Source organism: Passer domesticus, chromosome 1, assembly GCF_036417665.1.
Source record: "Passer domesticus isolate bPasDom1 chromosome 1, bPasDom1.hap1, whole genome shotgun sequence".
Taxonomy (NCBI): domain Eukaryota; kingdom Metazoa; phylum Chordata; class Aves; order Passeriformes; family Passeridae; genus Passer; species Passer domesticus.
In genome coordinates this window covers 114,911,794-114,937,855 of record NC_087474.1, presented here as the reverse complement: position 1 = coordinate 114,937,855, position 26,062 = coordinate 114,911,794, and the positions used below count along the sequence as shown (strand labels likewise).

The following is a 26,062-nucleotide window of genomic DNA, read 5'->3' as shown; positions in this document are numbered from 1 at the left end:
AGAGCACATGAAAATCCACATTTTACTTACTTCTCTGTAATTCTTATGGTGTTTTAAAGTCTTGAATCCAACAAGACAGAAATTGCATTCTTGTAGCCTTTCTATTAAAGGCTTGGAGTTTGACAGTCTGATATTGAATTGTCTTTGTTTTGATACAAGGATAATTTTCTGATGGGTTCTGCTTCAAATTTTCAATTTCTGAAGGATTGATTAGGATCATTTAAAGAACAGAATGACAGATTGTTAGCACAGTTGAGATACAGTCAACTAAAAGCCCTGTTTGTCTTCCTAAGAGCTGGGGGGCTGAACCTGGTCTGCACATTGTTCTGCTGATTGTTCATTATTAAAAGCACGGTGAAGGGCTTCTCAGTGGAGCAGAATCCTTACTACTACTTTTGATTTTCTTGGAAGTGCAACTCAGAGGACAACTGAGTGCATGTTGGGTACTGGATGTTTTCAGTATTATCTGATGCAACCATGGGAGAGCAAAGCTCATTAGCAGCAGGATTAAAGCTTCTGGATTGTAGCCACAGTATTTAAAGCATTAGTTGCCTTTAAGTTTGGCGTTAATCTCTGGTGATCTCTGAAACATGCTGCTGTTTTTAGCTGTGATTGTGACACCAGGTTTTCTTGGGATAGCCTTACTCATTGTCCAGCATGGCTTTAGTTCGATCTTCCAGCATCCTTTTCTGTGGTGGAATTAATGTCAGCAGCATCAGAGCCCAGCTGCTTTAAAGCTGTGTGTAAAATGGGAAATGGTTTAGATCTAGTTCAGGTCATACCTACACTGTGATCACCAGTTACTCTCCTGCCCCAGTAACCCTCTGTGGAGTTTTTTACTTTCTGGGAAAAGTCCTGTGGCTACAGCTGCCTCAAGGTTATATGTGTCACCCTTCATACCCTTTCCAGAAGCTGTATCTAATTTAGGATATTAATTTCACATTTGCAGTTTGCCATTGCAGTGGTTAATGCAAAGGAAGGTTCCTCTGGGCAGAGCAGTAGGAAGGGCTTTTTGTTGTGCACAAACTGGGCACCATCCGCATTATGTGCTGGCATTTCTTTGTTGTGGAAGGATGAGGAATGTGGCTTCTATTCTTTAATGAAGCAGTAATGAAGTTAAGTATCAGGCATGAAAATGCTTGTACTTCAGGAAACTGGACATCTCAGAGGTGGAAGAATTGATATTTCTCAGTGCTTGAACATCCAGCTTACATCTACAAAAATGAAAGAAACTGTTGGTAGTGTTCCACTGGGAGGGAACTGGGAGTATGTGTGCTATATTAATGCCTCAGTCCTTGACAAGAAAAGTTGCTTTGCTGAAATTACTCCCCTTTAGTCAAGGAAATAATTTTCTGTAAGTTCCAGTGTTGGAATGATTGGGTGTAAATGGCTCACGACTTCAAAGAACCGCTCTTTTCTTTGTGTGCTGCCTTTAGGTGGGCAATACTGAGGAATCAGATGAGATGCCATTGCCCGACTCTGAGAGTGTGTATGTTATTCCTGGAAGTGTTTTGCTATGGAAGATAACTCCAAGACCTCCAAATTCAGCACAGGTCAGCTATGCTTCTCCTTACTGAAAGTGTGTGCTATACTGTTACTCCATATGGTTTACCCAAAGCACATCCATTTGTTGTCTTTGTCATTAGCAAGTCTGGATTTGCCTGGTTATTGCAACAAGGCTCCCCGCCACAACTGTGACTTTCTAATGTCTAATATCCTAATGGAAGGATAACTGCCACAGGGATCACTCTAGGATTCGTGAAATTTTTCTGGGAAATGGGATGCTTCATGTAGATAGTGGCATGGGGCCTTTCCCCACCTCTCTCTCTACCCTGCTTCCCCCACTGAGGCACCAGCCTCATAAGAAATCACACTGAAGGGACATATTAGAGGCCAGACATTTCTAAGGACGGACCTGCATGGCACAACTTGGTGTGGGAAGGGCTGTGAAGCTGGGCAACCACTAGGCAGAATACAGGGGTATTATGTGCAATGGAGAAGACAAAGAATTGGTACATAAAAGATGCCCCCACTGCATTAATCAAGGGGAAATCTCTCTACATAGATAGAGAAAATACCAGAAGGACTGGAAAAAGAAGATAAGAGAGAAATAGTGCACTGAGTAATTGGATGCTGCCCTCCTTAAACAGAAACAGCAAGGATCACCTACACTGCCTGACAGTGCAGTTTTGCTGGTACCTTGAGCAATACTATGTTGACTGATTAAGTAATACAAACGCCCTTGGATGTTTGTTTTTAGACAGCAGTTTTCTTTTGTATTAACACAGTAGCTAGAGGTGTCATGAAGTCACCTTTCATCTTCGTCTCTGAATTTCAGATGTATAATTTTACAAGCTTTGCTATGGCTTTGAATGAGTTGGACAAAGAAATGGAGAGTGTCATTCCCAAAACTGACTGCCGGCTACGACCAGATATCAGAGCTATGGAAAATGGAGAAATAGGTAACTTGTTATGGCCAAAGGTGGTTTTATTTTTTTCTTAAAACTGAGGGACTGGAAAACAAGTTGTTAGGTGAACAGCTAGAGGAAGTAGCTCCCCGTGCATTCCTCCATTATGCCAGGCAGTAACTCTTTAACACAACCTTCTGCAGGCTGTGTTGAGCTGCTGGTGTCACCCACCCGTACAGGGGATGGTTGGGATGGAGGAAATCTTCTTCACTGTCACCCATTATCTGCTGCTGTGGTTTAGACTGGTGACCAAAGCAGTGTTGATAAACAATATCTGCTCAGTCTTAAGGAAATACTCGTGAACTTTTCAGTTTGTCTTTTTCCATCAGCCTGATGCAGAGGAAGTGTTTGGTTGTGCCAGTTCTGAGAAATGCAGTCAAAACTATTAAAGTGAAACTGCAATGCCAAAAAACACACTTGATGCAAAATTATGCTTCACTGGGAGTTGAACACTTTTGCTGTCCTAGAATAGTGAATTAGAAATACATGATGAGCCTTCCAGTGAATAGGAGTAGTGTGCTTTTAGACTAATATTAAAGCAGCATGGTGAGCTTTGTAGACTAACAGTATGGGAGCTCTTGTTTTCTTTGGCTTGCTAACTGACTGGGGTAAGTCATGAAACCCTGATTTGGTTTCAGCTGTATAAAAGGGCAAAAACTGTGGTAAGCAGTCTTGAGATCTAGCAATAAAAAACCAGTGTAATGGTGTAACACTGTGCAGTTGTGCAGTTTTATTTCTTTTTACTCAGGAGCTGATATCCATTTCTTTGAGGCTTTTAAAACAGATCAGTGAATTCCCACAACCACTCTCTCCTGCCTATACAACTGTTTTGTGGCCAGGATGATGGATATATTTGGTTCAGAGCATCCCCAGTAATTTGTCTGTGTAAATTTAAAGAGCAAATAACTATGCTGTTAGCAATAGACCATATTCCTTCATGAATACACTAGCAGCATGAAGTTTGTATTGCAGCTAGTAATACACAGTGGGTTAGCAGCTGACAGGGAATGGCTGATAGAAATAGCTAAGAAAACAATTTTTGGAAAACTTGTCTATGAAATGTTTTTAGAGGATTCAGGAAAGTGAGACTGACTTTCATCTAATCTGCTTCTGAGTCTGACTTACTCCTCAGACCTTCTGATCATCCTTTCTAGCAAAGAGAAGCAACTGTTCTGCTTGTTTGGGATGCTGCATTAGTGCATTACCAAAAAAAAAAAAGAAGGGATGCTGCAGAGAGACAGTTCTTTGTGATCTGGAAATAAGCATTCCACACCTCTGGTGATGAGGAGCTAGGCACTAGTAGCAACTCAACCAAAAACCAACAAGAAGCAGGTGGCCAGATATCTGAAATAAATTGATTGTATCTTCAGGTTCCCCACTAGAATAAATTCTACGTATGCTACCTCCCTTAGCTTACATCTGCTGTCATGCAGATGCATTTCCAGTGTCCTCAGGCCATAGATAAATATATATTTAGCAGTGTTAAAGACTAGGATGCCACTGGCTGATCCTGTGCCACAGCTGGCCTGGCTTTGCTCTTAGACTAAACCAGTAACCTTCAGTGTTCTGTACAAGGCTTTTAAAATGGACATTTTCTACTACTACCCTTATTTATTTTCTGAGTCAGATGAAGTAATGTCCCTGTCTTATATGTTATGTTTTAACATCTTTGTATTTTTGTGTATTTTTATTCCTTCAAGATCTGGCTAGTGAAGAAAAGAAGAGGCTTGAAGAAAAACAGAGGACCGCCCGCAAAAATCGTTCAAAGTCAGAGGAAGACTGGAAGACGAGGTTGGTGCCCTTGCCTCGGTGTGTGTAGTTACATAAGGGCTTTGAACATTCAAGTTAGGTGACAGTCTCCACTTGTGGCATGCAGTGAGTGTTGTGTCAGCATGAAGAGCAGACAGACAGCATCAGCTCTGCAGTGCTGCTGTTGTGTTTGCAGACACGGTCCCAGCGGGATGTAGCACTTCCAGAGGGAAGTGCCAGGCTTGCTCTGGTTCCTTCTCTCACTGCGTGCACACCCATGTACAAACACAAACTGTTGTCTTCCCTGAGCACTTCTTGGTTCTGACATGACAAAGATGTTGCCTCTGACAGCTGCTGGTAAGGACTGTTGTTGCTGGTTGGTTTAGAATTGCCTCAAATTTGCGTGCCTGGCCAAAGAGAAGAGGAAATGCTCCCTGCTTGTGAGCTTGCCCATGACTTCTCAGCCCCGTGGCTCTGTGCTGACAATGCTGTGTTCTCAATCACCCAGTTATCCAAGACCCTGCCTTCTTATGGAGGGGGCCCCTAACTACAAAAGAGGAGCTAAGGGAGAAGTTAGCAGACAAGGGACCTGCCAATATGTTATGGGGATTTTTTAGGGTTTTCTTTAAACTACGAGGAGTCAGCTGGGAGCTCTTACACACAAGCTAAGAAAAAACTGTGAACACCTGACCAGATGAATCAACTTTGACCAGACAAAGTCTGTTTAAAAGCATAGTAGTGAGTTGGCATTATCTTCTCAGAACAAACAACAGTAGTGCTAAACTTTAAGTAAGCAAGGTTCCTCTCTTCTCTATTATTAATACAGTCAGACACTCTGGATTAAATATCTTTAAAGTGTTTGTAACAATGAATCACGTTTTTTGTTGTTTTTTTTTTCTTTTTTCTTTTTTTTTTTTTAAATGAAGTCACCCATCATCCCAAAATCCCAGGTTTGGACATGTCTGCCTTTGTATTTTTTCCTATGCCTGCTCTCCTGAAGTGTTTGGGTTTGTTTGCATAGAGACTGATGGAGAATAACATCTTTGTAAAGCTTCTAAGTGCTGGACAGCGTTGCACCTTTCACTTAATTTCCTGAATTCAGAGTGTTTCTAGCTCTCACCAGGTGTTTTCAAACCTGGGATAGTTACATAGTATTCTTCCGGGTACCTGAAGTAGCTTAAATATAGCTCAAAGCACCTGAGGCTGGAAATTGGGGAATTCCCATGGAGCTGTGGTTTTTGGGTTATATAATTAGCACAGATGCCATTCACAAGGTTCTGCAACTGCTGTTGTGCAGATTGTGTAAACCTGTTCAGCACGAATCTGGAATATCCTTTAAGAACTGTTTGCTTTCCAGGATGTTTCTAAAGCTTTGGCAGAAAATTGCTGGTGTCTGATCTCTTTACTAGGGGTGCCAGGTGTGGCTCTGTAACTTTAGGGAGAGTTGTGCTATGGGGGAAAAGTGCATGCTGTGAAGAAGAACTCCCCTACCTGTTCCCAGGTCATCTGTAGGTCTTATTCTACAGTGCATTATGAGCTCAGATCTAAACTGCTGCTATTTCCTTGTCACAAAAGAACAGGTTTCTTGCTTTGTCTAGTAGAATTCCTCCTTCCTAAGACAGTTCTCCAAAGTGCCCAGTGATTTTTTAAAAAATCTGTAATTGTATTATTCTGAATCCACTTTACAAGTGAGGTCTTGGTGTTTCTCAAGAGGTGATTAATCTTGAACACTTAATATTTTAAATGCTGACCAGTAATCTTAAGTCTTGAGCAAAAATATTTAATTCAGTTCTGAAATACAGTAGTGGTGTGTTCATTTTGATGAAGTCTGTTCCATCTTCCCCACATCACTGACTGGTTTAGGTCTTACATGTCTCTCAGACTTAGTTCTTCCCACTGCCTTTCCCCTTCCTGTTGAAGTAGGTGGACACTGGAGGAGGGGCACTCTGTCCTGACCTGTACAAGTGTTGAGGACACAGTAATGAGCTGTGGGGTGGTAGAATTTCTTCATCTGAGAGGTGAGGTCACTGTGCTTATAGCTCTATCCCACAGCAAATGTTTGGCTTTAGCTCTGGAATGAGCTGCTGTTGTCAGTGAGCTGGACACCAAAGCCGATCCAGACACCTCTTATTTGGGAATAGCTGACTCCTCCTGTGGAAGGAGAAGCAGGAGTGAGCTGTGAGCAGTACTAGGGGTGAATGACTTCTGTTGACTTCAGTTAAGCTAACCAGAGCAGCAGGAGAAGCACTGGAGTGTTCACCTGTTCAGTTACTCCCGGGAAGGCAGCACAAGGCGTTCCTTCCAGCACAGCTCACCTTTGAGCCAAGCAAGACTTGCCTGTTAGCTGCCCTGCTTTGTAACATAACCCTGCAGTACTGGTGGCTTTTAGGCTTTTGCCTTTTAAACATATCAAGTCAGATTTGGTTCAAATGTGCCTGTTCTCTCTGAAACATTATGGTGCTGGAGAAGGGCAGAGCAGAGTTAAACAAGTTGCCTTGCACACAGATCATTTAGTGAAGTGAGTGTGGTCACTGCAGTGAGTCACAGAAAGGAACAACTGGCTTCTGCGGTCAGTGAGGAGGTGAAAGGAAGCTGTGGAGCACATTACCACAGAAACAGCTTCCACCAAGCTGGCTCATGCCATAAATGTGGCTTGGTAAAATACAAAAGGAAGTTAAAATGCTTGAAGTTTGGTACTGTACATTGTTGAGGCGCAAGATTGAGTAACTGGGCCAAACAGAAAGTGGCATTCACTGTGTGCTATCTGGTGCCTCCAGATTAAGCAGGAGGAGAGAAGAAAGGAAAGAAAGCCTGGGCTCAACATCAGTGTTTCTATTAATAACAAGCTTAGTAAAAGCTTGCAAGTAGTTCTGTGCAGATGGAATCAGCTTTCTGAGCATTCAGATTGAGTCTCCTGCTGCCAACAGTGTAACCAACAGAGTTAACTTGTAATAATCCAGAACTCTTCCTGCAGCCTGTGGGTGATGTTTCATCCTCACTCGGGGTAGCTGGCACGCTTGTTCTGAGTTACCTGCTGGTCAAACCAAAGGGAAGGAAGCAAATGCACAGGCAGTGGAAATAAGGACGAGTCATCTGTGAAGAACAGAGAGATGAGTTATGTAGGGATGGGGTAAGGAAGGCCAAGGCAAAGCTGGAACTTGGCAAAGCATGTAAAAAAAAATTAACACAAAGGGCTTCTACACATTTGTTAACCAGAAAAGAAAGGTCAAAGAAGGTGATGGTTTTTAAGGTGCTTTCCAACCCAGGTCACTCTACAATTCTATGATGAAGTGCATTGCAAAACAAGGCTTTAAAAAAACAAGGGGTAATCTAGATCCAGGGATATAATATTTGTTTTCAGGACTGCAGTGCTTGTGGTGTTTACATGTCTTGCAAAAACTGTTACTGCTTGTGCATGCCAGAATGGTTTTTCAAAACTGCTTTGAAATAAAGCTGTATCTGTCCTTTTTTATGCAGCAATCTTGGCAGCTTCAAATGGCAAAACACTGGTGTCAGCAATTCCATCTCAGTGATGTTTAAGCAGTGTTGCAAATGGGGAAAGGTAGTCACTGAAGATTATTTTCAAACTCACAAATTTAAAACCAAGGGGACTCCTGCAAAAATTTTGTGCTGTGTATTTTATACTATTTTCTGAAGATGCAGCAAAGTTGTTCTAAACTTGTACAAGTGAGTGTTAATAACTTAACTAACATGCTGTGTGTTTCCTTGCAGATGGTTCCACCAAGGCCCCAATCCCCACACTGGTACACAGGACTGGCTTTACTCTGGCAACTACTGGGACAGAAACTACTTTAATTTGCCTGATATTTATTAAAATGCAGTAAGGAGCCTCTGACTGATACAAATAAGTCTTAATCTGTTTTAATGTTTTCCCTTATTCTACTTATCTCCTGAAAATACTGACATGTTATCAAACAGAATAATAAGCATCTCTGCAATAAATCTGGTGGTACATGATCTTCAGTCCTAAAGGTAGGGGAAAAACTTTTCTGGCTGATGGTGGATCCTGCATGGACAAAGTTGCTGTGGTTTCAAGCTGCCCTGAGTACACCTATATTAGGTTGTGGTGTATGAGGAATAGAACACCTTCAGCTGTTCTGTGAATACTTTATTTTGTAGATAACATTGGCACAAGTAAAACTGGTTTTATTTATTGTGACATGGGAATGTTTAAAAAGCACACAAAGTAATTGCAATATTTGATTCTTAAATGAAGAAAAGGGTGTCACTTCTGTAAAGATGTAATTTTTCATAAAGTGACTTTTCTTTTACTAAAAGTAATTCCCTTGAAGCCTGAGTTCTGCTCAGGAGATTCCAGAAGTGTTCCCATGTCTGGAGCAGTAATGCAGTTGTTTAAGCTGGTAACATTACTCAGAGGTTATTTATTCAATGTTTTGTGCAGTGTGTTTTGAATTTTGCTCTCCTGTTTTGCTACCAACCTTATGATTTAAGGAATTAAGAGCCATTTAAATATCTACAGATTTGATTTGAACTGCACACTAGTAACAGGTTTTAAAATAATCTGTTTCATGCACTAGAAGTTCCGGTGCCCAGCACCACTGCAAGAACCTAATCAGTCCAGGAATGACCTGGTGGAACATGGCAGGGGGACAGGACTGTGTCTGTACTGTGCAAACTCCCTGCAAGGAAGTCTTGTGCATTTCAAAGGTAGTACAGCACCTCAGTGAGGCCTCCTGTGCACAGCTGCTTTACCCCTTTTCAGTGGGGTGCATTCAATCTTAGTCTGTTTATACTGAACTGTGTACAGAGCTTCTAGAGGGCAAGCTTCTCTTTGTACAGTATTTTAACTGCTGTCTGGAGGTTAGTGTTAATTGAATAATTTAATTGCTACTAAATAAAGGCTTCAAAACTTCTTGCATCTAGTCTAAAGTGAGTGGTGTTCAACAGTGCTGACCCCTTCTGAGCAACCCTCATCCGAAACCTGCTGCAGTGAGGACAGGTACTATGTGTCTCTGTGCTCCAGGGACCTCTCTTCTCCATAAGCAAGGAAAAGTCTCTTTCTGGGGAGGGCTGGGGAACTGAGAGCTTCCTGCAGCTTGAGCTTTGAGTGGACTACTGAAACTGTTAATAAGGCAATGAGATGCTTTCTATTTTTATTCTAGGCGCTTCTCGCATTACCCAGGTCCTGATGCTGAGACATATTTGCATAGATAAGGGAAAGCTTTTTCCTTGGCAGCCTTTCCTGTGAGGGGCCAGCTCTCACAGTGACCTGTGGATGCCGGATTTTAGTACCTGTTCTATCTGCAGGAAGCTTCCACTCTGGCCAGAGCTTCTTGAAATCTGTCTGGACTGCTGTGCAGGTTCCTGGTGTGGGTGCAAGACCTGCAGAAGCAGCCTGGCTGGTGGGTCTGTGCAGGTCACACAGCACTGAACAGAGTGCCAAGGAAAACATTTAGTTCCTGCCTGCTCCCCATGACTATACCAGGTCAGCACACTGAGGCTGGGTGGCTCCTCACTGGAACAGCTCCAGTAGATGCAGCAGTGGGCACAGTTCAAAGCTAACACTGGGGATGTTCAACACGGGAATGCAGTTCTAATTGCTGGTGGGTTTTTTTGAACATTTGCTTAACATTATTTTATTGCAATGTAAACTCCATCCATCCTGACCGCTTCCTGAAGTGCAAACAGCCTCTCTACCTGTTTAAAAATTAACATGAACTCAGTAGGTAAGTGTGGAAGAACTATGCTGTGCTACCTAAATGCACTCCAAGGGGAGGAGTGCCCCCTTGAATATTACACAAATCCTAAAAGTTCAGGCTATAGGCAAGACAGTGTGTATAAATATGAGGTTAAAAATGTGGTTCTTTCAGACTAAAATCAGAGAAGGACTTGCAAACAATAACAAGCAGAGGAACACAGTGTGTGTTATATAGGACAACTAGTTTAACCAGTCATCTCTCTTTTTATTTTGAAAAGGGACAAATTAAGTTTCTAGTAGTAAAATCCAAACAGTAGCATGTTCCTGTGTGGGAAGCAAGCATTGCTCTTCAGTACCCTACCCCGTGCATGGGGTCTGATGTAATGGTAGCCTGTCCTTGCAGTACTGTCACTTCCTGCAGGAGCACTTACTGTGTGCTACTGCCAGCTGGTCTTTACAAACATCAAAGCAGCCAGAGGGATGGCCACTGGGAAAACACTGGCTGTGCATGGCTTAGCTGCACTTTCAGTTGCAGAATTAGAACCAGGGGCTTGCTGATTTCTCACCAGGGAATGTAGTAAGTCTCCTTGCACCAGCAACTGGCTGTCCAAACATGGCATGGGTAGAAACAGGGTTCCAGTCCTGTGTGTTTGGAACATCAGAGCCCACTAGAACAAAATGTGGAGAATTTCCCCACTCCATTTTTCTGGCATCACATAATTTGGAACAGGTATTTGTGACAGCTGACCATGTTGTTAATCTTTTCCTCTGGAAAAGCTGAGCATTGTCCAGGAATAAGGACCCCTACCTCCAGCAGGACATAGGCTTCATGGTAATTTTTACTTTGTCTCAACTAAGTTACACAACAGAAGGTCTATAGAGTGTGGTGGATGTCCCAGGCAACTGAGGCTAAAAAGACAGAAACAGGTGTGGGAATCAGGAGCAGTTAGTTCCAGTCATGTTGTAAATCTTCATGTTTTAAACAAACACACCTAGTAAGCATGGTACAGAAGGGATCTGGGACAGCAAACACCATTTGTTAGGTGGGTGACAAACACCTGCAATCTAGAAAATAAAACAAAAATGAAGCAATAAAATGCTGTCAGAGCAGAGGCTATTTTGTTTGGTATTTCTTTGAAAACTGCTCTATAAAAGATGGAACCTCTGCATCCATAATGAGTTCATCATCCCAACACAACGCTGCCTCATTGTTTGAGGTAACTTTGGTTTCACTGCAGAAAGGTACAACCTGTAATGGATTGCTAGGAGCAGGTGATGGTGGAGGTGAAAGGTGATCATTCTCTGTAAAACCAGCACAGTAACAGAAGAGAAGGTAAAAGTCTTTCAATGCATCATCACGGCTCAGTACTGAGCTGCTTTCTGAATGACATCAGAAATTATGAGACATTATTTGAAGCATTAGAGCTAAATCCTCTCTGAAAAAACATTATTCTGCCTGCCAGCCCAAGCCAAGTCAGGCCCATTTATAATCTGTCAGTATTGGGCAATGCCACAGAAAGGAAAAGCTGCCTTGCAGCTGTGCAATCCAGTTAGCTCGCTACTGATGCATGAGTCCCAAATCCTATACTGGCACTGTGGGTGGAAGACTCCAGAGGACACCTTGCTCCCAGCCCACGTGCTGTGAGTGTCACTGCCCAGGTGCCTCCTGGATGGCTGGGCAGGGATGTTTACTTAACTCAGGCATTCAGGTGACAATTTCTCAATTATGCAGCCACTCTCTCATCATACTTGAAAAGTCATAGCAGTCAGGCAAAGTCCCCAGTGACTGGAGAAAATGGTGTATCACATCTGTTTTTTAAAATAAAGGTGATGAGGAGTGTAGGAGCTACCAACCTGTCAGCCTTACCTCTGTGCCTGGTAAGGTCCTGGTACAGATCATCCAGGAAGACACATCAAAACATAAGGAAGACAGGGAGGTGGTTAAGGACAGCCAACACCAGCTGCAGCTTCTCCAAGGGGAAACAGTACCAGACTGATCTAGTGGCCTTGGATGATGGAGTGACTGTATTAGTGCACAAGGGATGAGCTACAGATGTCATCTACCTGGACTTCTGGAAGGTCTTTAACAGTCTCTCCCAACACTCTGGCTGCTAAATTGGAGATATATGGGTTTGATGGATAAGGAAGTGGCTAGAAGGGTGGAAACAAATCAGCAGTAAGTGGACCCTCAAGGGTCTGTACTGGGACCAAAACTATTGGTAACATGTAACAGACTTGTTACTCTCTCTTCAATGACAGCAGGATCCAGCGCACCCTCAGCGAGTTTGCACATGACACCAAGCTGAGTGTGGTGCAGTTGGTTTACCAGAGGAAAGAGATGCCATCCAAAGGGACATGGACGGGCTTGAGGACTGGACCCAAACAAGCTTCAGGAAGTTCAGCCAAGGCCAAGTGCAAGATCTTGAACCTGCCCACAGCATGCACGTGTTCCCATGAGCTGCTGCCTTTTTCCCCTCCCCACGACCACGAAACCTGCTCCTCCTTTCTGCCACTGACTTGCCTAATGCCCAGCACAGGCAGAACCCTTCTAAGCAAATGCCTTTGCCAAAACCTGTTTTCCTCACTAGCAGCCAAGCCAGACATTTCTTCCTGGCACAGGATGAGAGCAATTCTTCCCTCAGCCTCAAGCTATGATGCCATCACACAATCTAATGCTGCAACATGCTGAAAGCAGAAAGGCTGTGGCCACATCCCACCCCTCTGTGGTGAAGGGATGGGTGCACAGACCATCCCCTGCTTACAGCCTGGCCTTTTAACACAGGTGACATACAAACCCAAGGGATTTGAACAAACTGCAAAATACAGTACCTAAGAAGCAATGTTCCTTGGTGGCCTCTGGCAGGGGCTCAGAGGACACAGCTGGAACCTGCAACCTCTTCAGCCACACCCCAAGAGGAACCAGGGGTTATTCCTTTACAATGGCTTTGTTTGTACTGCGCAATCTTATTATTTCAAGGGCAAACCCTGAAACAAACCTGACCTGCCCAGGTGATCAGGGCAGGTGACATTTTGCTTCCCAGCACACGTTACTAGTATGAACACACAAGATCATTTTCTGTTCCAATACAACAAGCACAACAGAGCTCACCATGTAGTGCTCTATTTTCAAGGTTCCACTGTGTTTTACAGGATCATGAAGACAGAAAGATCACAGGGGCAAGGCATGATCAGGAGTCTGCTGAGGGAAAAAAATTTAACCACAAACATTGCTGCAGATCAGCCTTTATTATAGTTGGAAAACCATCATCTACCTACCTGCTCTTGCATTCTTGGATGACTGCATCTCTACACGTGAGGGGAACTCCAGCAGTACTGAAGATTTAAAACTCGTCGGTCTTAAAGCATTTAGAAAATCTGTAACAGCTTCTTTTTAAAAGTAACATGCTTGCAGCAGAACTCTCTGCTAATTTTGAATGACTTTCCAGTTCATTCACAGGAAAGTATGCTAATGTATACTCACCATAAAATGCTTCTTGAATCTTTAGTAATTTCTCAAGAAAACTCACATTATCTCTTCAGTCCTGGAGAGTGACAACACAGATGATAATATTTAAAATGTTAAATATTTGTATTTTGAGACTTGTGAAACTAGGAAGAAGAGCTTCCCATACAAAGAATATTTCAAGAATATACATATGACAAGTAGGAAATGCATAATTTTTGGAGCAGGGAGAGCAACCCAAAGTCTAGATTTCTGTACTGAGAGCATATGGAAACAACATGCCTTGATAAAGGTATTACACATACCTGAGTGCAAAGCTAGCCATGATTACTTCAAAAGAATCCTCAGTTAATACAGAGCAGAGAACTTGCATGTTTGCTTCTCTGGAAAACTTTCAGAACTCTAGGTCTGCAAAGCTCTGCACAGCAAAAGCTTCAAAGATGCTTAAGTACAGATGTCATAAACCAAAGAAAAATGTATTACCAGAGGTGACAGAACTGAAGCATAAACCTCCATAAATATTTAAAAAGGCTGCAGGACCTAACATCAAATTGTCTGTGTCTGAAACTAAAGAGTAGCTATAGGAAAAAATGAGTCTGGAAACTAATTCACTGTGCTGGGACTTAAATGCTGGTTTTGGAAGCCACCAAGAGCAATGTACCAGGTACTTTACTAACACACATCAACCTTTGGCCCCATAGGGAAGGGCTGTCAGCCCATGAGCAGCCTGCCCAACTGAGGTCATTGCCTTGTCCTACCACCTTTTACCCCTTTGCAAAAGTAACAGATTCCAGGCAATGTTGAAATCTAAGAGCCTGGGCAGAAGTTCAGCAAATCAAGGTCCCAGATAAGCCTTATTTTTCTACCAGAAAAAGAATCAGGTCATTCATTAACTGGGAAGAAGTCTATGTCCCAGAAGTACAACTATCTTTTCTTAATATAGTAAACATATTGCTTTTAGTGAAAGACTGGGAACTTGTTATTACAAAAATTATTTTGCTTAGCAAATTCTGACAACCTCCCTTCCTTCTCAAATCCTCAAGTCAAACAAGTCATTTTTTTCCTTTTAATCTCTTCCCCTCTCCCACCTGGGCATCTCCTCTAGGTAAGCACAGCTTGCCAGAAATGCCTGAAGAGCACTGACCAACAGCCAGTCTTACTGAGCTTAACAGACTACTTGACTGGAACACCATCATGGAATAGGTCACACCAAAAGACAAGCAGCATTTTGGAAAAACCAGCAATGGAAAAATTAGGGCTAACAGTAAGACAAATGCACATGAACTCCCCATGGCTGACCCTCACTGGTGGTTAAAACACAGGGGGTTAAGTAGATTGTGAAGCTCTTGTGCAAAGGGGTGCTGAGCAAAGGCAGGGAAGAAATAAGCAACTAATATGCACCTACCCTGATAACCTGTGGTGAGTCCAGCTGTGGGGTCCAAACACACATCAAAAAAGTAATCAGATATAGAAATAATTCAGCATTTAATTCTGGAAAGGCTGCCTCAAGTTGAATTTCTGTGTGGTAGGAAATGGGTAGGGAACAGGCCAGGTGAGCTGGAACACTTTTCACCATCTCCTAACAATGGCACACTTTTGTGACTTGAACAAGTCTGTTACTCCTAAACTTCACTTTGTGCTCTAGGCTGCCTGCAAAGTTTCTGACAGATGCCACTGGCTTCCCAACTGCCTTAAAATAAAAAGATAAGCATAAATTTACTTAAGATCAGCTTTAACAATATTTGTTTAGGATTGCATAACCTCTAATGTGCTTCCTACCACTGTTGGTGTTTCATAATGATTGCTGGAAAGGGAAGTTGAGTTCTGTACAGGCTACTCTGCTTCCACCCCACTGCAAGGTTTGATCAGGCCTACATCAACCCAACACCTGCTCAGACTTCAGCGGGTACAGAGCCGTTCTTAAACACAAGTACAATCTGTTGCTGGAAAGACAATCACATTGTTGCAAACTGAAAAGCAATTCAGTACAGCATTTGGGGAATTTTATTTAGGAATAAAGCAGAATTAGAATATGAAACAAGCATTCAAAGTCAGAAAAGAAATTAAAATGCTTGCTTTAGAGTAAATTAGAAACACTTTTCAAAGGTGTAGGAATGCAACAAATACAATTGTATGTGGTTCTTTTTCTTCAGTGACGAACAAATGAATTCGAGGTCTTAAAAATGTACCTTAAAGCTCATTCACTCTATGGTTGAGCTCAACATGATGTAACTCACTTGCTAATCCAAGAGACTGTAATTATACTGGAAGAAAAAAGGCTGGAGGTAATTGCTGACTAGAAAACTTTGTTACTGTCACTAACATCCCAGAAGTTTTCCCAGTATCATCTTGTTCAGGACGCTACCAATCAGAAGTCAAACTCAAGAAGCAAAGGAACAAAATTCATGTCCACATTTCTTTTAATTTTACTCAGAAATATAAAAGTGCAAGTTCTGTAAATTAACAACATTTACAGTACATCACAATAAATATGCCACCTTGTGACATCTAAAAATTCTAGTTGTTTATCTGAAATGAGTCGTACTGAGATAAAAACTGCATCAACATCAACAAAAAATACCTGTCCCAGTAAAGATGGCCTTAATATATTAATTAGCAAGATGCATATTCCATTATTGCTATTAGACCATGCCTCCGAGTTCCACAGTATAAAAACTTAATAGTTTACACAAAAGACCATTGATTTTTTTTTTCTCATCACAGGCACAATCTAACATAAAAAATAATTTTGCCATATACAGTGTAGGAGGGTCTCCTATGAAGAGAGGGGGAAAAAAATTAATACAGAAACATACAGTTGTGATGATTTGCTAAGCCCACAGGAAAGCTGCACTTTGCACAGAGTTATTGAACTGTTACATGAACATATAATGTCTTTCTATACCCACTCCTGGCCTGGTGAGAACAGGCCTTTTAGTAAATTTACTACAATTTTCTAGCTACCTCCAAGTATGCAGACTCTAAATATCCCAACACAAATTGCATGCAGGTGCTTTGTGTCCTGAACAGCCAAGTCTCACATCATATTTAAGGAGTGTATTTAAAAAGAATTTTGCCAGGAGCTACATCATTCCCAGCTATTTACCCAGAACAGACTGTCTGATTGAAAAACATTAAAAGTCAGATAGGACAAAATAAGATTTCAAGTACATTAAAGCCCATTTTTAAAATAATTATTTGAACTCTAAGCAGTCACTATATACAATATATCATTTTCTAGTCAATATTTATTTGGACTGACCAAATAAGGTTGAACACCCATTTATGACTCAATATTACTGTCATGGTGGAATAAAAAAATCCCAGTGTACTACCTGTAACACACCTAGATTATATAAAAATAAAACTGCTTTATAAAGAGTTCCTCCTCTCCTTCAGGAACTGCAGCAGAAGTGTTAAACTGCTCTAGGAATGCCTTTCATAGCAGAACTGTGTCTTTCTAGAGAGAAATGAAAGTGTCTCAACCATTTCATTTGGCCTACCAAACAGGACATTACTTCTTTCCTCCATATCAGTCTTGCTTTAGACGTAACCTCAAAAGCAAATCAATGAAGGTTAAGTGTGGGCAAATCTAGAACTTTGGCAACATGCTCTACAAAAAGGTAAGAAGAAACAAAAAAAGCTTAAGCTAAGGAACTGTTTAAGGCAACCTGACCAAAGTAAAGATAAGGCTTTTGGATAACTATTTCCAAGGATATCCAGTTTTCTTAGCTTTGCAAAGTAACATAATTCAACTAACTTTATGGTCAGATTTCCATTCATAAGCTTCTTTAAAAAAATAGTTACCTTCCTAGAATATAATATTAGCTGAATATAAAACATAAGGAAATACTACACATTACAGACAAAAGTAAAAAAAGCTACAGATAAGCACACTGATGGCCAAGTATTAGAAATTATATAATCATGACAAAAGTTTTAGGCTCTCTGAGGTATTTCAATAACTTAACACCACAGGCTTGAAATACAATACAGAGACTGAAGATATTGTAATATTGGTGTAACTACCAAAGCAGTTTTGTGGGTTGGCTTTTTTTTTTTTTTTTTTGGTTGCGGGTTTTTTAAATACCTTTAAAGGTCACTGCTGTAAGGATCCAGCAGCTTGAATGAAAAACATATGAAATCTTAATATGATATTCAGAATTTAAGAGCCGAAATAAGAACTGGCCAAGCAGTAGCTGCATGTCAAAGTATTTATCTGGAATGTACCAGAAGCAAAGAACTTAAATATTGACATCACTGATATCACAAATATGAGCTGGGTTGGGAGGAAATGGATAAAGAACAAAAAGGGGTGAGAGGTTTAAAATTCACCATTAGCCATCATGAGGTAACTGGCAAAAGCCACAAAAATTTAGTAAGATCTGCTTTTTGTGGCTGAACAGTTTTCCTCCTCCTCCTCCTGAGTGCTGGCTAGTACTTGAATAAAAAGGAGTATTCTGACACTTCCAACTTCAACATTTAAACCAACTACTAATATTGCATTATTCTAATCAAACCAAAAGTGCTTCTTCTGGCAAATTTTAGATGTAGACCTGTTTTAAAAGGTAAAAATCAACCTTGCCAATGTTGTTGAAGTAAATAATGTGCTTATTTAGGCTCACCCACAGAGTTACAAGTAACTGTGTTCAGCTTGGTTTGAACAAAATAAAAAATGAAGAGTTAAAAACACAAGGTCACTTAACCTTCTTCCTGGTTGATTTACCTTTAGTTAAAATTGTAATGTTTTTACTCTGCCATACTAGGAAAGTGTCTCTGGCACAAGTGGTTTTCAGAAGAAAAGCTGGACTTCCCAACAGCTCTTTCTTCTGCTTCATCCTAAAGTGCAGGAACTGTGGGAAAGGACAGCAAGCCTTCCTGACGTCACTGTGGAACCACTTCCCTCAGAGAGGCTAAGGCTGCGTGTATGCGGACGTGCAATCTGTTCTCAAAGTCATAGCCAGTAAATTCCTCCTGGGGGGAAAAAAACAAGAAAAAAACCCCAAACATATACCTATTAGCCTCCTTCACTTCAGGATGTGCAGATAATTTTGCTATTAATGCTTAAAAAATCATGTTAAAAGAGTCCAAAGAAAAGAGGTGAACTGGCGACTTCATGTTACAATATCCCCATATTACCCATAGCAAAGGAATTATTACAGAAATTCCAAGTTGGTAAAGAGGGCAGATTGAAGCCCATATAGTTGAAGAGCACCTGAAGTGTTCTACTAATCCAAAAGCTCCAGAAATTCCAATAGGCCCAAGGCAGGAACCAGTTGGAACAAACACGGAATGAAGAATTGTAATTTTCAAAATTTTTGTAGCCAAATCTTGGTTGAAAAACTTATCAAGGTTCTAGGACTTTCAGGAGCTGTCAGTGATGTGGGCTCTGTGTGATGGCTGACCTAGCAGCACATAGCTATGGAGCACACATAAATGTGTATCATGCACATTAATGCACATTTACGTGACAGGAGCTGTAGATTACAGGTGAGGGACATCACCACTTAACACCCACTCCCCCCTTCCCCTCCCAAATGCCCTTTCATTTTAGACAATTAAGTTAGAAAATGCCTTAGTTTTTACCTTGGCTTGGAGCAGTAAGGTTTTGCCTCTTGGCACAGTCTACAAAAAGACAAACATTGCATTGGAAACCTATCACAAATGTTACAGAATACACTTTAAGTAAATGAGCTGGTGAGACTGGTGTAGCATCTCTACCTTTCAAAAAGGTACTGAGCAGACAAAACCCTGTCAAATTAGGAAACTGGAAATACTAATGAAGCACCCATGAGAAGCACTATTATGTATTACTAGTCCTCTACAGAAAAGGTGAAATTATAGAAATTAAAGTCCTATTCCATTCCCTTTCTTAAGCACCATGGAGCTCTAGCACAACACCCCAGCTACTAAATGAAATTTTGTATAAACAGGAACCACTTACCTCTAGTTCTAGCTCTTGCTTTCCCCCACCCCATCCCACTTTATTGGAGTCAGGCATCATTTACCTCCTCATTTTCTGAGTGCCACAAGAGGGAGTTTCCTCCACATCTTTCATATGCTAAACACTATCACAGCTCCTCCAGCTGAGGCTTGTTCAGCTCTCAAACACCCTACATGTGGAGTATTCAGCTACTGTGTGCACACACTGCATGTAAAGCAGGAGGAAGAAAGGACTGCTCTCACGTTCTTCACATCTTAACATACCTTCACATACCACATTTTTTGGGGTTTTTGTTAGAGACGCTTGACATGATCAAATTTAAACATGAACATGGAAAGAAAGGCAGCAGAAACTGTTATGGGACTCAGACCTTCCTTCCAGGCTTCAAAGCCCAGCTCTAAGAGTAGAGCAGCAGGGTTTTCAAAAAGAAAAAAGTTTTAAAAGCATTTTCTAGTTCTGTCCTTTGTCATGATAACTGTCTTTATTAAAAGATTTTCCTCTCTTTTGCCCTTTAAGGGAAAGGCTCAACTCTAAATAAATTGTGACAACACCAAAACCAACTGAAAACAGAATCTTAAGAATATGAGATACTATCAGCCCACTACTTCATACACCACATACAGTAAAGGGGGGTTCAAGTGACTACCCTGTGACCACTTCCCTCCTAACCTGCCATCTGATTAACAACACCAAGTGGCATAAATTCCAAGGACTGGGGTTACACATTTAAGGAGAGAAATGGCACCAAGAGTGCTGCACAAGCTGCTCTGGTTTAAGATTGTCTGAGCTAGGGTATGTGCAAAGACCTGAACAATTAAATGTACTGTCAGCCAAGCCATTTGAGCAATCTGAAAGCCAGGTAGATTATTTTCTTCCACATCCTGAAGAACAAAACCCTCACTACTCAGGGTGGAAGTCAAAATGCCCACACAAACAGCTTTAAAGAAATTTAAATTACTAAAAAACCACTTGCTATTTTAGGAAGGCATCAAATTCTACTTGGAGAGGATAAGTACAGGTGAACTTTGAATGGCATCCAACAGGATATTAAATAGGTAAGTAAAGGACCCTAGGCATCTACCAGACTAAATACCAGTTGCAGACAAGAAATCCCTGCCTACCCAGGGCATTCTGGTGAGGCCTTTGCTGCCACCAGCAGCAGGAACACTCTCAATATTTAAAAACTAAGACATTGTGATATAAAACACATTCCATTTCTTGGATTGAACCCCCATCCCTACAAAGTTGTAGGTTTCTTTATGGTAGGTATAAAACAAATTTTTAAAATTTCATATGCACAGTCACCTACAAACTTTGTTTCATTCTTTGCATGTTGATTCCTTCCACTACTTTTTAAAGTTTAAAAATAGGTCATGCCATTACCTCTGGATTGTCCAACAGGATACAGCCAAGTTCATAGCAAGCATATGGCTGGACATACAAGTTGCTTTGACGGCAGAGTTCATCTTTAGCAGCTCGCTGAAAGTACTGTAAAAATGGAAGGAAAAAAAGAAACCAAAGACTGCAGAGGTACATTAAAATTGACTGGTTGTTACTTCCAAACAATGCAGAAGCACCACTGAACTTTAATCTGTAGAAATTAGCCAAAGCTAAGATGAGAATATATTAATAATTTACAATGGTATAGATTCCTAGATGTTTTTACCAACACTACTGTATCAAGGCAAAATTATTAGTTTGGATTTTTACCAAGTATTATAGTGATTGAGTCAAGAGTTTTCCAACTTAATATTGAAAAAAATATTAGCTCTAACAGGAAACTGTGACATCTGACACCCAGATTATTTAAGGTATGTGAGAGAGAAATGGAGCAGGGAGAAGAAGGGTTTAAAGCCAGCATCTTGCTGCTTGTATTAATAGCATTCTATTTTGGGGAGGAAAAAGGAGAGATGTACCTACAGAAAAAAAAAAAAAAAAACCTAGAGTGGTGGCAAAATTATTCTTTCGTATGTACTAATAATCAAATTCCTCTCTCTAACATGTCCAGAGAAGAAGCAGCAAACCTGTGCCTTCAAAAGGACAATCTCCAAGATACTTTAAAAAAAGCATTAATTTTCTTTGATGGACAAAGTACATCTAGGAGAGCAAAAACTCTTCTCTTATTCTTCCCAGCTTCCCTTTAACTCTTATTACTACGAACCATTTTACTGCCATGCTCTTCCAACAAAGACAATTGCTTTCATAGCACAGAATATAATGAAGACAGGTTAAATCAAAAGATTTTAAAAGAAACTGTTAGAATTCACAAACCAGAATGATCAATGGCACTGAAAAACTAATGACTTGTTTAATACTCTTACTCACTGTTTTTAAAGAATAGTTTATAAATAGCAATAATGGAGGAAATTATCATTTAACTACTTACCTGAATAGCATCTTCAGAATTTCCTAAGCATTTGTGTATGGCACCAAGAAGCAAATTCCTCAAACCAGCAGCCGATGAATCATCCACATCATGGCAAGCTTAACAAAAAGATTCCAGTAAACAAGGTGGCTTGAAATACTTTCTCAGACAAGAACTGTGATTTACATTGTCTTTTAGTCTGATATTTAAATTTTGCCAGAAAAAGGAGATGCTAGTAACATTAATAGAAAGACAAGGAAGTTGTTTTCTTTTAAATACAACCCATTCTGTATGACCCTCATCAAGAAATCTGTCACTCATGAGAGCAGTTCCTAACACGAACGAATGGGTTGAAGTCAAAGGTAGTTGGTGTGTTCCTCTCACAAGAGAAGGACTGATCTTTACTGGTCTTTGAAATATCCACAAAAAGGTAAAATTAAGAAACAATCATCTAGTTCTGGTGTTACAGAACATTGGTTAGTTCCACATATTGAAAGAAAAATACACAGTCCAAGTTAGAAGGAGTACAGGACAATTCAGACAAACCTGATTTTTTTTGAACTGAAGCCAAGTCACAGACATACAAAAATTTGTACTGGACTTAAGAACCCAGTCTAGAGTGCTTTGGCATCACAATTCGCAGTGATGATGGCAGGATAAGGTTTATTTGCCAGACCTTAGCTGGTCCACAATCTGGGGACAGACTGTGTCTCAGCTGAGTAGTGCTCTGTTTCCAGGAAAAGCTGAATCACAACACTTGGAACCCTTTCTGAACGAATCAGATTCCATTTTGATCAAGCTTATTAGTGCCAGCTCTGCTAAATCAAGGTGAGTTCCATGAGGAGCCATTTGCACTTGCCCACACCAGCACCTCCAGGAAGGAGAGAGTACAGGGCTTTTCATTCCATAACTGCTGTGTCTGGAGCAGTGCAGCTCCTTAAACATTTTGTATCACAGTGGAAGCCCTGCCAGATCTTAACCAGCTCTGCATTCACAACACAGATAATCCACAAGCCAAAGAAGCCACCTATGGATAACTATAAGGTGACTTCATGAAGTATTTGCATCGTCAGTTCTTGTGTGGATTACAAGTCTCAAATTATTTGGCATTTTACTTACAGAACTGCAAGTGGATACAAATTAATTCCTTTAAGTCAAGTTCTAGCCCTGAGAAAAAACCTGGAAATCCACCCCAACAAATTACAATCCAATTGTTCATGACAAGAAAAAACAAATGTGGGAAAGAACCTATTATTCATGTTTTTGAAATACACATAAGGTGCAGAAATAACATTCACTGCACAGAAAACATTCAGCCAGGGATGGCTGATGCAGACATATTTGTCAGTGTCAAACTCACAAGCAATGCATCTCTGAAGTTGAAACCATACTGCTATTCCACATTAAAATGTGAACCACTGATTGGAAGCTTACACAAGGGAGGCCTACACTGGCCCTGAGTGTGCGGGAGAGAATGCAAACTCCTTACACCCTCTAAAGTTGACCACTCTGAAGGCACACGACAGCCAAAAAAAACCACTCGAATTAATTTTGATGTGAGTAAATCTGATTTTAAAGCCTACCATTACCTTTGTGACTAGAAAACTAGGAATCTGACTATAACCCACTGCCATAATGCAATTTAAATGGACAAGTTATCTCAAATTAAAACTGGAACGAACACCACAACCAGTCCTAACTCTTGACTTCAAGAATGGAGTTTTCTAGCATAATGTGAAAATTGTGTACAATCCCCAAAATTCCATGATTACAAAAAAAAACAACCCGTGGCAATTTTTCTTGTATTTTCTAAATGAGCAAGCAATAATCAGAGGATTTTAGAATGGTTTTGGTTGGAAGGTACCTTAAAGACCATCTAGTTCCAGGCCCCTGCCAACCTTTCACTGGACCAGGTTACACAGAGCCTTGTCCAGCATGGAACACTCACAGGGATGGGACATACACAGCTTCCCTGGGCAACCTGCTCCAGGTGCCTCACCACCCTCACAGTAATTTCTTCTTAATATCTAATCTAAATCTGCTTCTTTCTGTTTAAAGCCATTCCCTCGTGTCCTGTCACTCCCTGCCCTTGCAAGAAGTCCCTCCCCAGCTCTCTTGCAGGTCCCCTTTAAGAACTGAAAGGTTCTCTAAGGACTGCCTGAAGGCTTCTCTTCTCCAGCCTGAACATCCCAAACCCTCTCAGCCTGACCTCATAGGAGAGGTACTCCAGCCCTCTGATAATCTGTGTGACCCACTCCAGCAAGTCCATGTCTTTCTGGTGCTGAGCACCCCAGACCTGGACACAGCACTCCAGGAGGGATCTCACCAGAGCAGAGGGGCAGAATCACCTTCCTGGACCTGCTGGCCACACTCCTTTTGATGCAGTCAGTGGCTGCCAAGGCAGATCATGTTGGTCTTCTCTTCAACCAGCTTGAAACAGTTTGCAGAACGCAAACGAGTGATTGCTGGATGGAGTAAGAAACACTGAACACTTCATGATATACACTGCTACAAAAGCTTCTTCACATGGCAGACACCCAAAGTCAGCTGGAGACTAAGGAAGAGGCAACCACTCACCACTTAAGAAGGTCCCAGGACAAACAGAACACCTATCATGTCATAGATAACCTCACAAGCTACCTATTTCCTCTTAGAAGAAAACTGACATGCAGGAATGAATATGTAGTTTTAGATTTTTTTCTATTTTGTTGTTAGGTTTAAATAAGTTACATTTTGCTTAATGATTTGGAACAGTAACTATTGTGCTATTGTTTCATTTTAAACAAAGATTAACAAACAGCTACATGCAGCAGGCAGTTACAACTTCTCCCAAAAGCTTGTAAAAATGAAGCATTAGGCTGATTCATAATGGGTCACTATTCTTTTGTTACTCACCTGTATTTTGCTATGACACATGCACACAAGTAAAAATGTTCATGCTACTGCAATTAGCTACTCCACCCAAGAGCATAAAAACATACATCTCATTTTAAAATGTAAATAAATAAATCAAGGAGCCATATATACCTTGACTCATATGCTGTAAGTTTGAGAGGGAACAGTTTGGAAGGGCTTTCCATAAGTATAACACTTCAATGGACGCCAGGACACAGAGCTCTTTGGTTGGTATTTGTTTCCTGAATCTATCTGCCTGCAAAGTGCAAGAAAGAAGGAAGGGAGATCCATAATCTTTTCCTTTAGAGGGAACATGATATTTACAAACAATATATCACAAACACTAATTTTAGCTGTTTTATAAAGTCACCCAACAATCTTATGAAAATAAAGTCAGTGGCAACTTTGCTTAAGGATTTTATGACTAAAAAAATCAAAATCTTGCAACTAATTTAAGAGCTTACATATTGATCAAAATTAAAACCTCCTTGTATGCAGCCTGACTGGGTTTTACTGTATTTCACAGTCCCAATGCACACTGACTGGATGCTGAGAAAGGATCATCTGCAAGATCTCCAGTAGAGAGCTATTTCCTAGACAACTCCTAGCTCTCAAAAACAACTAAGGCTTTCACAAACAAGACAAGATAAAAAGGAGTAAGGAAGGCAAAGCTACAAGGAAAATTACAAAAGCAATTAGAGTATCATGTATTTTTATCTTTAATAATTACTTTGGTTGTAGAATGAATAGCTAATTCACATTTCCTTTGTTAGGTCCTTCAAATGACACTATTATTTTTCCACCCTATTCCTTCCCACAAATTCTACAGAAGCAGGACAGCAGAAAGGAGATGCATCCTGTTAAACAGAATACTGAACTAAAAACTGAACTGTCATCAGTGTACCAAAACAAGTCAGCCTATGCAAAAATTAACCTTTTTCACTGAAAATTGTTCAATCTGATTGTTTTTTCTCTTGAAAAGCTTCTGAACTTCCTTGAAGACATTCTGAGCACCATTGACATCACCAGTGGCTCCTTGACACACTGCAAGAATACAGAAACAAAAATACATTAACAGTACTGGGATATGAAACAGGAAAAATTAAGATTAGATATCATATGGTCACAGAGAAAAATCTCCACACATTCACTTCCAGAAAGTTATCTAGACTGAAGATTTGACAGCACGGTAATCTCAACTCCCCCAGGTACCCTCTGTGTTCATCAAAAAGTCAGTACTGCTTTTTATATCCATTAAAGAAAGTAATACCACCAAGCTTGTAAAGTGGTAATAATTCTATCTACATGGAGAGGGGTGTACAGACAGGCAGGTGCATGTCTGAGCATGCAAGTGCTCATTATAGAAAGAAACACAAGTGTCCAAGTCAAGCCTGGCACAAACCTGCATGTGCAGCAGGCAGTGTGGAAGGCACTATGTGCACCAGCAAGTTTCCCAAGAGAAAACAGTGCCAAAACCTTACCACATCACTGACTTCCA

At 40.8% G+C, this 26,062-nt stretch overlaps 2 protein-coding genes across 13 annotated transcripts in view; one reads left to right on the top strand and one right to left on the bottom strand.

Moving 5' to 3' along the window:
* OSBPL1A (oxysterol binding protein like 1A) overlaps nucleotides 1-9,117 on the top strand; it is a 77,813-nt gene extending 68,696 nt beyond the window's left edge. For all 11 annotated transcript variants that reach the window (XM_064435321.1, XM_064435338.1, XM_064435328.1 and 8 more), the window contains 4 exons: nucleotides 1,437-1,553; nucleotides 2,339-2,462; nucleotides 4,169-4,259; nucleotides 7,950-9,117. In XM_064435321.1, coding sequence (XP_064291391.1) covers nucleotides 1,437-1,553; nucleotides 2,339-2,462; nucleotides 4,169-4,259; nucleotides 7,950-8,052 — 435 coding nt within the window. In that variant the 3' untranslated portion in view covers nucleotides 8,053-9,117. The remainder of the gene's footprint in view (nucleotides 1-1,436; nucleotides 1,554-2,338; nucleotides 2,463-4,168; nucleotides 4,260-7,949) is intronic.
* Nucleotides 9,118-15,762: 6,645 nt separating this feature from the next.
* Nucleotides 15,763-26,062, bottom strand: part of TTC39C (tetratricopeptide repeat domain 39C) — a 36,834-nt gene continuing 26,534 nt past the window's right edge. For both annotated transcript variants that reach the window (XM_064435422.1, XM_064435432.1), the window contains exons 9-14: nucleotides 25,499-25,608; nucleotides 24,697-24,820; nucleotides 21,691-21,788; nucleotides 20,688-20,792; nucleotides 18,947-18,985; nucleotides 15,763-18,334 (exon numbers count right to left, since the gene is read on the bottom strand). In XM_064435422.1, coding sequence (XP_064291492.1) covers nucleotides 18,245-18,334; nucleotides 18,947-18,985; nucleotides 20,688-20,792; nucleotides 21,691-21,788; nucleotides 24,697-24,820; nucleotides 25,499-25,608 — 566 coding nt within the window. In that variant the 3' untranslated portion in view covers nucleotides 15,763-18,244. The remainder of the gene's footprint in view (nucleotides 18,335-18,946; nucleotides 18,986-20,687; nucleotides 20,793-21,690; nucleotides 21,789-24,696; nucleotides 24,821-25,498; nucleotides 25,609-26,062) is intronic.